The sequence below is a fragment of the Serinus canaria genome, chromosome 13 (assembly GCF_022539315.1).
Source record: "Serinus canaria isolate serCan28SL12 chromosome 13, serCan2020, whole genome shotgun sequence".
NCBI classification, from domain to species: Eukaryota; Metazoa; Chordata; class Aves; order Passeriformes; family Fringillidae; genus Serinus; species Serinus canaria.
Window position 1 is genome coordinate 14,388,744 of NC_066327.1, and position 12,796 is coordinate 14,401,539.

Below are 12,796 nucleotides of genomic sequence, written 5' to 3' on the forward strand. Positions count from 1 at the left end.
AGAGAAGTTTCAGCTGCTCCACTCTGGCCGAGTGGGGACCCCACGTGAGCAGCAACCAGGACAAAAGAACCTCCTGACCTCACTCCTTAATGCACATCCAGAAAAAAAAAAAATTACTATTTTGTCATTTTGCCGAGGAGTTTTTGTTGGGAATTGGGGACAGAGACGTTTATTGCTACAAGACTATAATAGACTGTTAATTTCGGTGAGGGGACCTTTTGTGGGCTACAGTGTCTAAATGAAAACCAGCAGCATTCTGTTAAGAATAACTCTTTATAAATAATTGAAAACTAGTGTGACAACTGAGACCTTGCTGCTAATTACACACACCGAACTGTGTTATTTTGGGATTGTTTAATGCAAGAAAGATAAATTTAAGTCCAAAAATAGCTGTAGGTTCAACCTAGATTTTGGGAGACAGATTCATCTTCTCATCACTAATTAACTGGAAGAGGGGTATTTCTTACCTGCACATTATTTCATGCGTGAGCAGAACTCGGCACATTTCTGGGTTCTTGTCTTGGCCTTCATATACTATTGCCTAGAAATAAAACACATTTTTAGTTGTACATAAGGTTGAGTTGGGAGAAAATCAAAACATGTTACGGTAAGCAAAGGCTCAGCGAGTTACAAACCACAGCTCAGGCTAAAGAGAGCTGGCATCTCAACCAAACCTGCTCCAAGACCTGCAGTTGTAAAACAACACAAGCTGAGTACAGCTAAATTCCCTCCTCTCTGTTGCACATCTCTCCAGCAGTGTGTAGGATGGGTTTTTTTAGTAGTCAAGACAACCACAATTTTCTTTTCAATTCAGAATAAAATATAAACCTAATAGCATTAAAAAGAAGGGGGGGGGGGAAGGGAGAGAAAGGAAAAAAAAAAAACAGCAAGGCTTGGTATACTTTGGGTCCTATTCATTAAAAAAAAAAAAAAAAAAAAAAAGACAGAAAAGAGAGCTCATGCATTTTTAATTACAAAAGCTGCACAGCCCAGGCATTTTCCTGGTAGCTCCTGAGAAAGAGCCTGGGCCTGATTCTTCCCTTGAACCCCCTGATCCAGCGCTTTCCAGAGAGCACCTCTGGAATTACAGGGGTATAAATAAGTGAGGAGAAGGCCCTACCAGAGCAGAGGAGACCAAAACAAACAGAGGATCAACCAGCTTGAGAAATTTGACTCTGAGACAGCACAGGGAGAATCCTTTAAGCTAAAACTGTGGAAAGGCAGAGTGTTCACATTTCAAGAGTCTACGTTTGCTCCCACCAGCAGCACCAGCAGCGAGGGATCGGCATTACCCATGAGCTGGGTTAGTGCCCACAGCCCCTGTGGGACAGGATTTCCATCTCAGCCCCACAGAGTCATATTTTCCAGCCAGCCCTGCTCCCAGGCACCAACCCCCCAGCAGCAAAACAGGAGTGGAGTTTCCCTTGCAACAGCATCTTTTGCTGGCACTGAGGTTTCTAAATCTTTTAGGGTGGCACTCCAGAGCTGGGATCGGAGCCCCAGGCTTGGAGGGATGACCACCCCTGCAGCTGAGCATCAGCACTACCCTTGAGCTTGGTGTGACCTTTTCAGCCTCTAAAGCACAGAATTTAAAACAAAAAACTGGGGGGGAAACTCAGCAGGTAAAATGACATCTGAGATAGGTCTCCCTAGAGCTAACGATTAAATAGAGACTGAAATTTAAGAAGTGTGCTCTATGGATGAATCACATTTTAAGGAATGAGATCAATTTGAAATGGAAGCATGGAAAATACTGACAGAAAAGTGAGTTACCTTAATATAGAACAAACTGCTTTTCCAGTCCTTACAAATGTAACCTATGAAGGGTAAGAGATGTGGTACTTCCAGAAGGGGCACAAATCTCAAGACACACAAATGTGAAGAAGCATGCACTGACCCTTACACAAATTAAATGGCAACATACAATATTAACATCATGCATTATAAAATTCCTTAATAATTCCATAAATAATATCAGGAATAGGCCTGTTACCTTTGGTAGTTTTAATTTTTTAACTTCAGTTTTGCTACAAGACTTCCCCAAAAACCTGAGAGCCTCCGGGCTGGGTTTTTATAGCTGATAAAACAGAGGCTGTCACTAATTGCCACTAAAGGGCCCAGAGCCTCACCTGGCTTCTGCCCCCTCATTTCCACCAGTGAGGGACAACAGCTGTGAACCCAGCACTGGGAAAAAGGGGATGCACAGAAAGCCCCCCCAGCACAGACACTAGCAACCCCCTGACCCCAGCTAGAACCCCCACCTTGAGCTACTTGCACATCAGTGCCCAAGAAAGATACAGGTGGTTTGCAAGAAGCCTTGAAAAATGGAATTGCATGTATTGCAGCAGGAGGTGGACAAATTCAGAAGAGCCTCATTCCCAGCATTAATGGGGAAGATGGGGAGAAGCTTCTTCCAGGCAAAGCCAGAGAACTGAAGTAACTGGCTGACACCTGGTGGGGTCAGTCAGCGGGGACATTGCAAAGACTCCAGAAAACCCCAGATCAGGTTCCACCTGGCAGTGGGACAGGCCAGGCAAGGAGGAAGCTCATGGCACTTCTTGGACTTCACCAACAGTTAAAAAATAATCTCCCTCTGAGAATGCGGAGCAGGAGGAAAAAGAGCAGATCTACTTCTGAGGCCTCTGGTGGGGACAAACACCTCCAGCCCCCTGTCACCTCCAGACAATCAGAACGTGACATGGGAGGAGAGGGCTGCTGGACCCAGCTCATTCTTCTCATACTTCCAAATATTAAAATAAATTTACCCAGGATGGGTTAGCTCATTCCCAGTGGAGCCAATGAAGTGCTACAAACGACAAACCAGAATGCAAAATTTACTTTCTTTTTTCCCCCCTGCCCTCTCTCCTCCTCTCCCCTTCCTGCTGCTGTGCTTACTTAACCTCCAGGTAGCTGCTTAAATAACTCAACTAAATAGCAATAATGAACGGGCAGAGTCAACACTGTGGTACATAATCACCTTGTCTGTTGTGTTTAGCATCAGTGATCCCTTCTTTGCGTGCATGACATTCTTCTGCCTCCCTCCAAGTTAAGGATTTGCTTCTCACTTTATTTGCATTCAATTATCGAAGTTGCACCCGTGCACATTTTGTTTTCTCCGCGTCAAACGCGGCTCCCCTTGCCTACCCCGTTCCTGCAAGAATTCCTAGGAAATTCTGGGAAGTGGGATGACATTCTGGGCTCATTTCTGAGCAGCTCATCCCCATCTCCCCACTCCTGTGTCCCAATTTACTTGTGTGAAGAACCAACTGTTTGCCCCCATGAATGGCTGCCCGAGAGCCCTGCAGATACTCGACCGCCTCGCAAACCACGCCGCTCTGAAGCATTAATTCTACAATTAGTTTCAAAAAGGAAACAGGAACTGCTAAAGTTTCAGATCGTTAGAGCTGCCAGAAGTATTTTTACAGGAAGGGTCTACTACGTTACTGTTGTGAAAACGTTTAACTCTCAGATTCGAGAAGCTGCTCTTTTTAACAAAAATATCTTGATTTTTTAAAATAAATTAAGCGGTTTTTAAGTTCAGGTTTTGAAAGAGGGAGATTGCGTCAGGGTCCCTGTCGCACTAACGTCGTCATGATTTTGTCAAATAGGGATCACATTAATGAGAGACAAAGTGAAAGTTACAGTGCATAAACTTAGACCACAGCAGAGCTAAAAATAAGCCTGCAGATACACATCAGAGTTGCACAACAAAACACCGGCAAAGGAAATGCAAAATTATAGACTTTGGGTTTTTTCTTTTTGTTTACTTCATGTCCTTTTAACTCGGTGGTAATTCGTAAGCACTTGAAAACAGCGTTTCTTCTCCTGAACGACTTAAACATTTCCCCACAAAATTTATCTTCCATTTTGCTGCTGTTACTCACCCAAGTTACCTTCCTGAAAGAAGTCCCAGTGAGTAACAGTCACTCATGCACAAACGGACGTCTAAATCCGGCCCCAAAAAATTTGTGTCAAAAATATGAGACTTCCTTACTTCTATTTAAATAAAGCTGCATAAAAAGTTAAATCAAACTCAATTCACTGCTTAACAGCAAATAAAAATTACTGCATTGAGCGCATCACAGTCAATTACGTCCAAAAATTCACCTTAACTTTTCAGTGACAGACTTCAGTATTAAAAATCATAATAAGAAATAAAAAATAAAAAGGAATGGGGGCGATATACAAGACAAGGCTACAGTTCTCATTTAATCTACTTTTTCCCCAGTAGACACAGTAAGATAAAGCAATGAAATAATCTACAAACAAGCTGGAAAAATACAGAGACTGATTTTGTTCTTAACCATTCCTGAATAAATCCAGATTTATGCTGGTACAAGTGAGGGCAGAATCGTCTCGTGGTGTCAGTTTGCCAGTCAAGCAATCCTGCTTTCAGAACTGGACGAAAAACAATCTTGAAGGAATGAGATCATGGTCATTATATTACTCAGTTATGTCATGGCCTTGATTTTAAAAGAGTAAGAGAAGGAGAGAAATCACCAATGTGCATCTAAATCCACTTGCTTTCAGATTCCATCTGCCTCACAAAACAAAGTATCTCCCTTACCGAAATAAAAGAGAAGGGAAAACTCATTAAAATTAGGGTCTTTTCCAAAACAGAACTAAAATGATTTGGAATGACGTTTACAGCTGTACACACAGGGAGAAAATAAAATCCTGGCCCCACCGAATTCAATAGGCGCTTTGCAATTGACTTCAGATGGGCCAGAATTTTACCCAGAGAGGATTAGGCTTGTATCCACTGTATATCTACAGAGAAAATACTGCAAATTACATTTATTTGGCTTTGAATCCTTAACCCTCAATTACCCGAGGTTTTACCCCTTCCCCAGGCAAAACCTCGACCCATCCCAGGGAGGTTTATCCCGGACAAGCAGCGCGGAGCTGGTCCCGGGGCGAGGACAGGGAGTTCTTGGTCTGCCTCTCCACACACAATTCAGAAGCATCTAATTATTTTATCCAGTCTCCCTCTGCCTTTGATTCACAGCCTGCTTATCGACGTATTCACACAAATTAAATAAATTTATCTCTCCTAATATGTTCATTTTTAATGGTTTTCAAACATTCACATGGAAACAGCTCTAGCGTAAATATCCCAGAACAAATGGCTGTATATTATACAGGAGGGAGCAGTTGGGCTGCCAGACTGGGAATGCACCAGGCCATCTGGCTCAGGCAGTCTCTCCAAAATCCTCAGCTTTGTTTTCACCCTCAGACTCCAAACAACACATTTTCCACTGTGATGAGTTTACATTTTCCCAAACACAGGTCCTGATCATGCATGCAAATTCCAAACTTCTCCATTCCTCTCTGTACAAGAAAATTAAAATCACCTGCGCTTCTGACATCTCACCAAAGGCACAAGAAAGCTGCTAAAATCTGGTGCAATGTAAACTTTCCCCGTCACAGGGGTTAGGTTTTGTTTTATGTTTGTGTGAAATTTCTCCGAGTCTGCTGAGGCTCCTCTGAACTTATTGATAACATTTTTTTTTCCCATGCGTGTAGCTGCCAGAGAAGGGCCATGCCATGCACAGAATAGAGCTGATCAAATATCTGCAGACATCAGAGAATGACAGACAAGTCAACAGAAAAACCATTTGCATCCAGAGTTATAGCTCTGAAAAAAATCCAAATATAAACAGGGTTTAAGTCTGAAGGAAGGATTTTTGACTCATGAGTTCTCTCAGCAATAGACAATAGCCATCGAGCAAAACTTATGATTCTTAAGATGCCTGAGCCATATTAGCATCCGTTATATCTTATGGATGAGAATAACTGAAGGAAAAATGGGTGGGGAACAAGTATTTCAGATTTATTTCCTCCATCTTTCCTAATAGTGAAATACCTCAACTTTATGAAAATACAGCCGAAGAAATAGAAGGCATCTCTTCTCCACAAACATATTAAAATCCCTTGACTTGCCTAAAAACTCCAGTTTTATTAGAGCAGACATATTTCACGTTTTGCAGGCAATTTCAAAATGCATCATTGTTAGAGGCAGATCTTCTGCGGGAGGAGCTGCTGCCTTATGGAAAGCAACAGCTATAAAGTTTGGGGTCCTACAGGGTTTTGAGCGCATTAGGAGTGTGATCCTGACATAAAATGAGGTGCCAATATACCATAAAAGAAAATTTAATTAAGCCGGTATTGACACTGAATGTTGTTGCCTGAACTGGAAGGAACTTCTCTGCCACAGGAATGATTTGTGTGTAACATTTACAATTTTTAAGTGACGGGCATTTCAGAAACTTAGCGAGACCCCGAAAGCCACGCAAATCCCATTTCACCCAGCGCTTCTCCGGGGCCACCACCAAAGGCCGAGCACAATGCCCCAAACACACCCCAAAATGAGGCACTCTGAGACCAGTCCTGGCTGGGTTTCCCATTTGGAAGTCCCACAGCCCCGTTTCCCAAGGAATGCCCGTGCAGCCCGAGCTCCCGCTCGGAGCAGTGCGTGCACAGCTCATCCCACAGCCAGCTCTGCCCTGGGATGCAGCTCCCAACACAGCTCTTGGCTGCCTCAGAAGTGCCACTCTCCAGCCCCACTTCCCATCCTGCTCCACAGCTGACAGAGAAACACACACGCACCAGGACACGGAGATCCCTCTCTTCCAGGACACAACTCTTGTTATGAGTTTCTTAGCTGGACACAGCCACACAAACAAATCCCTGACTTAGACAGAGCAGGAACACTCAGGAGGAGGAACATCTCCTCTTTGGTACATACACAGCCCCCAGCATAGCCAAGCCCTGCCTACCTACTGCTATAACACATGCTGCTAATGGGACATTCACATTAAATCTCTGAGCAGCAATCCTATGCACAGAAATCCAAGTCTGATTTGCAGAAGGGCTTTTATTTTATCTTACCTAACTTAATAATCTGCAACCGTACAAAATCCTGCAATTTGTAACTGTGACATAAAGAGAATATCTTTAAATCTGATGTGTCCGTATTAAAAAATAATAATAAAAAATTAATATTTAAAAAAAAAGCCACAGATGCTTTCCTGTATGATCTGGGGAACCTAGCTCATTCAAGCTTTGCTTCTGTGGGATTTTTAATTTGCCACCAGAAACCTCAGAGTAGCTGTAATTTCAGTCTGGGAATTCACAATTATCGAGTGTGTGAATGTGCATGTGTGAGGACTGAGCAGATACTTGCCAGCTGAAACGTGTATGCTTCTGCAACAGTTTCATTTAAAAGTAATCATTTCATTATCCAATTTGTTCTGAGCGTCATGCATTAAAATACTACACCTTCAAGTAGACTGACAATATATATTTAACTTTCATTAAAAATTAAAGAATTTTCAGACAGTCTTTGCAATATTTAATTACAGTTTGATGATTTGAAAGTTACTTGAGAATCTTCTATATAATTCACTGTCATAAAATATAAATGATATATTCAACATTTGGGTGAGCTTCTGTCATGTGTTGTACTCCACTTCCTAATAAGTATTCAGTAATCGACGCGATCCCAACTCTGAAATAATTTCACTTTTGAAAAGAAAGAATTAAAAAAGGAGAAGAGAGAGAATTTAGCGTCTGGCCCCCGAAAAAATTCGGAGCGGCACATGCCACAGTTTTGACATGACAATGCCCTATTTTTCATAAGCAATTATAGTCATGCCTAAAGAAACTACAGATATGAAATTAAAATGTAAGCAAACATGCATCTAAAACAGCTTTTTGCTCCCCGTTTTCTAATCTAAGCTCAGAGAGCTTTTGTTCTAAAATCCTCGCTTCTCAGCCCCACTGCACTTTTCCCAAAATCTGTAATTTGCACTAACTTTGTTTTTCTAAGACTTCCTGAAATCAGAGAAATTTTTTTTTCTCCTGCTTCTTCATTGTGAACGTGCTTTAAAGCTACACGGTAGGTCTTACAAATAAACTGTATCTCGGGGTTTTCTTTTTCCCCTTTCTCTCCAAAGACCCTCTGATGACTTGATAATAATGAGAGACCAAGAGGTCAAACAGTGCCTTAGGATGAACTCTTCATATGCAAGATGCCTTTGTTAAGAAAATTATTTTGAATCCACTGCTCTCCATGAGTTCAGGGCTCTGTTTTCAACAGGATTATGACCAGAGGCTTCTGCATTTCCGTAACGATAGGAAAGCTATTTAAAGATAATATTTATTGATAGTCTCTCTCACACGATCTACACTGAAATACACAAACTCCAAAAGGACTAAAAAGAGTTCACATATCAGGAAGATTTTGTTACTTTTAACACAAACTAATCAATTTGTGCCTGAAAACCAGGGAATGACAGCAACCGCTTTCCAGGATTTTTAATGAAGAAGGGTATGTGGCTGCTGGTTCAATTCCTACAAGGAACGGGCTCCGTTTGGAAGTGTGCAGTATAACAGAGTTCAGATGCACAGTGGATTGTCTAGTAAAATTCACCCAAGTCCCCTTTTTCTTTTTTGTTCCTTTTTTTTTTTTTTTTTCTGTTGAAAGACAGTCTTCAATAGCAGGAAAAGATGTTATGGGACCATCAAAGAAAGTTTTGTAAAACAAACTCAGCCCTTAGAGCTTTATGTTTTGCTGTAGAAAAGAAACCCAAATACAAGCCAAGAGTTTTGTCCCTGCAGACAACATACAAGGACTGACGTTTCCGAGCGGTACAAAAAACCCCTTAATGTTTTTCTTAAATAAAATGTAAGAATTTTCTTTAACAAGTAAAACAGATTAGGAGGGGAAGAAACATATTTTAAGAATTAAAATGCTCAAAAGCGATCCAAACTATTTAAAAGAAACATATTCTAAGAGAAAAATATTCTGACAGGAGCAGAAAAAAAAGCCAGAGTAACAATTTAAAAAGAAAGGAAAAAAAAAAAAAAGAAAGGAGAGAGAATCGATTTGCTCAGATAGTCCCTTTGTAAAAATACTGGTTTTAAACAGAAAAGTATTTTTTTACAGGTAGGCACGCACGTTATTACTCTGTTTGAGAAGCTAAAGAACAGGCTCAAAATGAGGATTAATCCACTGACAAGCCCTGCTGCCCTTCCCGAGTCCGACACCGAGCTCGCCGCTGCCCGCGCCGCGATTCTGGGGTCTATTCCGACACGCAAACGTGTCGCGATACAACCGCTCCTCCTGCAGCCAGCGCAGCCGGCGGCAGCGCCGGGAGCGGGCGGACCGACAGAGCCCCGCGCCGGGCAGCGCCTTGTGCTGGCGGCGCTGGGGGCTGCCGGAGGCCGGAGGTTAATTCGTATTAATTAAGCGGCAAAGCCATCCGCAGCCCTGACTGGGACCCCTGGAGGGTCGCCTGTATTTTTCTCCCGCAGCCCAGCAGCAGGCAGGGTCCCGCGGGGACCCGCTGGCTGCCCCGCAGCCCGGTGGTTGCCCGGAGCGGGAGCGCGGCCGTGCCCGAGGGAGGCGGAGGCTCCGTCCCTTCCCCGCAGGGCAGAGCGGCCCAGCCGCGGGGGCGGGTTTCGGCTCCCGGGGCCGCCCCGACGGCTGCCACCCCCCGCTCGGCGGCCGCCCCGCAGCACCCACCTGCTTGGTCATGGAGTCGATGAGTCGCACGTAGAAATCCTGCTCCGTCCTGATCCCTGAAACAAGGCACAGCCGTGAGCAGCACAGCGGGGCCGGCCGGCGGCAGCGCGCAGGGGCTCGCCCGAGGGCTCGGGCCTGCCAGGGCCGCCCGTGTCCCGGCAGCGAGCGCAGGGAGCGGAGGGGAACTGGGGGAACCCGGGTGCTGCTGGGCTCTGAACAACGGGGAGACTCCCAGCCCTTACCATTGCTGTAGAGCAGCTGCAGGCGGTAGTGGATCCCGTTGTTGGTCTTTTCGCTGTTGGCTTCCTGAAGTCAAAGACGACACGGGAGGCCGGAGGGAAAAAGAAAACAGTATCAATGGAGCTTCTCCATCACTCGCACGCCGGGTGTCCCCGGGGTTGGATGGGGCAGCTCTCAGCCCTCTCCTCTGCCCCGGGCATAGTGAGGGAGCAGGGGACACCCCCTCCTCCTCTGCCCTCCAGGACAGGGGAAGACCGAGGCGCCCGAGAGGCTGCCGTGGCTCCCGAGACGAGCCGGTGTCGCGGCCCCGAGGGAGCGGAGCAGGGAGGGCCCCGGAGAGGCAGCCGAGCCCCCACGGGGCACCAGGGTACTCACCTTCTCCTTCTCCACGAAGCCCACGAAGGCGGTGCGCTCGATCTCCACGGGCTGCCCCTGCCGGTCGTACAGAGCCAGGACGAAGTGGAAAAAGTTGGACTTCCTCAGGTTGGAAGGCGGCTGCTTCTCGAAGTGAGCCCGGGCCAGACCCACTCCGCTGGGACCAGAAACAGGCGGGTTAGCGGCAGCTCCGACGCCGCGGCCTCACGCACCCCCCAGCCGCCTCCCGGGCCCGTGCCTTCCCCCGCCGGGACCCGGCTGGGCCCCCCCGGGGCAGAGCATCCCTCCCTCCCCTGGGCCGCCCCGGGGCTTTTCCCTCCGGGCACGGAGAAATACTCCAGCTCCGAACTCCGCGGAGCCCCGACCCCATCCCGTCCTGCGGCCAGCCCGAAACCCCCAGGAGCCCTCCTAGCCGGCCCCGGTACCCACCAGCCCGCCCCGGGGGCCGTGCCCGCTCGCAGCCGGCCCTGCATTGCGGGGGAGCCGCGCTCAGGGCCGCCGGCGCGTTGCCCCGCGGAGCAGCATCGGTCCTGCCACTTCTCAAACTCGGCTCGGAGCTGTCACACCAGCGCCCATGTGCCTTATCTTGCGAGCCTTTCCTCCCGCGCCGGAGCGGTGGGTAAACACCCAGCCCAGGAGACAACTTCAAATATTTCAGGGTTGTCCCTGCAGAAACTTTCCCTTCCTTAGAGGGCTCCAAAGGGGGGGTGCGGGGTGAGGTGGGAGACACTGGGAGATGTCAACATTAAACTGATGCCGGATGATGCCGGCTCCAGGGCTCAAGCTGCGAATCCAGCATCAGGGTTTGGTTCGTGTTTGGGTTTTTTTTCGTGGGGAAGAGGATGGGAAGAAGGAGGAATAAGAGAGAAAACGAGACTGGGCGCAGCTTCGCCAAACCCATCTTATATTTGGAGGGATTTCTTTTTAAAAATCTGAGATAAGTGGCAGTGGTTTTACAAAGGGACTTCAAAATAAATTTCTCCTGGAGTACGCTTTGCAAACTCCCTACCTATCGGAGGAGAAGAAGAGGATCTGCTGATTCTGACGGGAATAGGAAAGCGAGGTACAGAAATATATTTTGGATACATCCGTGCACTCTCTGTTTTCCGGAGAAGGAAAGTGTCATTTGAACATCTTAAGACTAAATCAGCAGCAAACATAGTTTTGAAAACTCCTTCCTCCGAGCGAACACAAGGAGCCAGAGAGATGAAACCTACCTACCCGTACCTAGCGAAACTCGCCACTTCCTTTATTGTTGTTATCATTATTTAATAAAAAGTCATTCCTACGGGACAATAGGGATAAATATTTAACTGGCGACATCGACGCGAAACTCACTGCTGGTAGCAGAGCTCCAGAGCCGGGTTTTTGTTGGCGCGGGGGGAAAGGCGCTGCGGGCGGGGAGCAGCGCTGCGGGCGGGGAGCGCCCCGGGGCGCGGAGCGGGGCGCGGGCGCGGAGCGGGCGCGGAGCCTGCCTACCTCTGAGCGGCCGTGCTGGCGTCCAGGACGCCGGCTCCCTGCATCCACGTCCGCACCGCGTTCATCCCCGCGCCGAGGGGCTCTTCCTTCATGCTGCTCCCACTCCGCTGGATGCTTTCCTGAATCCCAAACATGAATCAGAAACAACAGCGCAAATCTTCCTTCTTTATTCAAAATTTTTAAAAAGTAATAAAATCGCCAGGCGGACTGTTATATGTGGGGTTTTTTCTTTCTTTCTCTCTTTTTCTCCTCTCTCTGCAGCTGATCGCTGGAATCAAAGCAAGTCGGAGAAAGCAAACACAGGCACGCACATTAAAAAAAAAAAAAAAATCCAGAGGCAATCAGAGCCCGGTTTTGTTGCTGCTGTTTGCTGCGTGTGCAGTTTGTTTGGGTGCTTGGAGGGGCTGACGGGGTGCTGGGGGCTCGTTGCAGCGCTCGCAAGCCGGAGGAGTACTTGAAGTCCCTTTTGTATGAAGACACCCCTCGGATGGCAGCAGGCAAAAAAAAAATCTCAGATGGCAGTTTAAGAAACAATAGGACGAACGGGAGCTGCGGCAGGCTCTGCTACATCAAGTGTCATTTTCCAGTGACAAGAGAGGCAAGTCCCCCCCCTTCTCCCCTCTCTCTTTTCTTTCTTTCTTTTCTCCCTCTTTCTTCTCTCCTCTCCCAGCCGAAGCGCTCTCCGCTCCTCTCCTCTCTCCTCCCTCCTCCAGCCGCGCAGGAAGCGAGTTGCCGGAGCCGGGCGCACGCCGGGAAGGGAGCGAGAGGGGCGCACCCGCGGCGGCGGCGCGGACGGACGGCCGGAGGGAGACCCTGGGGCTCCCCGTGCCCCCTCCCTCTCCCGCAGCGCCGGGCGGACTCGCCGTCTCTCCCTATGGGAGCCACTTTGACTGTCCCCGCCGCCGAACACGAGCCCCGCAGCCCCGGCGGGCGGGGGGCGGGGCCGCCGCGGACTCGCCCCCTCATTTGCATCGCGTCACCGCCCCGCCCCCGCGCCGTCGCCGCCAATGGGCGCCGGTAAAGCGGCGCCGAGGGGGCGGGGGCACACCTTTCTCATTAGCATATCCCCGCCCCCCGGCGCGGCCAGCCCCGGGGAAAGTTGCCCCGGAGCGCCGGGGGCGGGCCCGGTGCGGCGCGACCGCGCCTTTGTTCGGGAGCGCCGCGGGCAGCACG

General features: G+C 47.9%; 1 protein-coding gene across 7 annotated transcripts in view; it reads right to left on the bottom strand.

Moving 5' to 3' along the window:
* Positions 1-12,510, bottom strand: part of EBF1 (EBF transcription factor 1) — a 268,614-nt gene extending 256,104 nt beyond the window's left edge. For 3 of the 7 annotated variants that reach the window (XM_009091498.4, XM_018915531.3, XM_050979650.1), the window contains exons 1-5: positions 11,624-12,509; positions 10,145-10,301; positions 9,772-9,835; positions 9,530-9,585; positions 468-541 (exon numbers count right to left, since the gene is read on the bottom strand). In XM_009091498.4, coding sequence (XP_009089746.2) covers positions 468-541; positions 9,530-9,585; positions 9,772-9,835; positions 10,145-10,301; positions 11,624-11,757 — 485 coding nt within the window. In that variant the 5' untranslated portion in view covers positions 11,758-12,509. Of the gene's footprint in view, positions 1-467; positions 542-9,529; positions 9,586-9,771; positions 9,836-10,144; positions 10,302-11,623 lie in introns of all 7 variants that reach the window. The other 4 variants (XM_009091497.4, XM_009091496.4, XM_050979651.1 and 1 more) reach the window with 2 other exon arrangements.
* Positions 12,511-12,796: the final 286 nt, after the last annotated feature.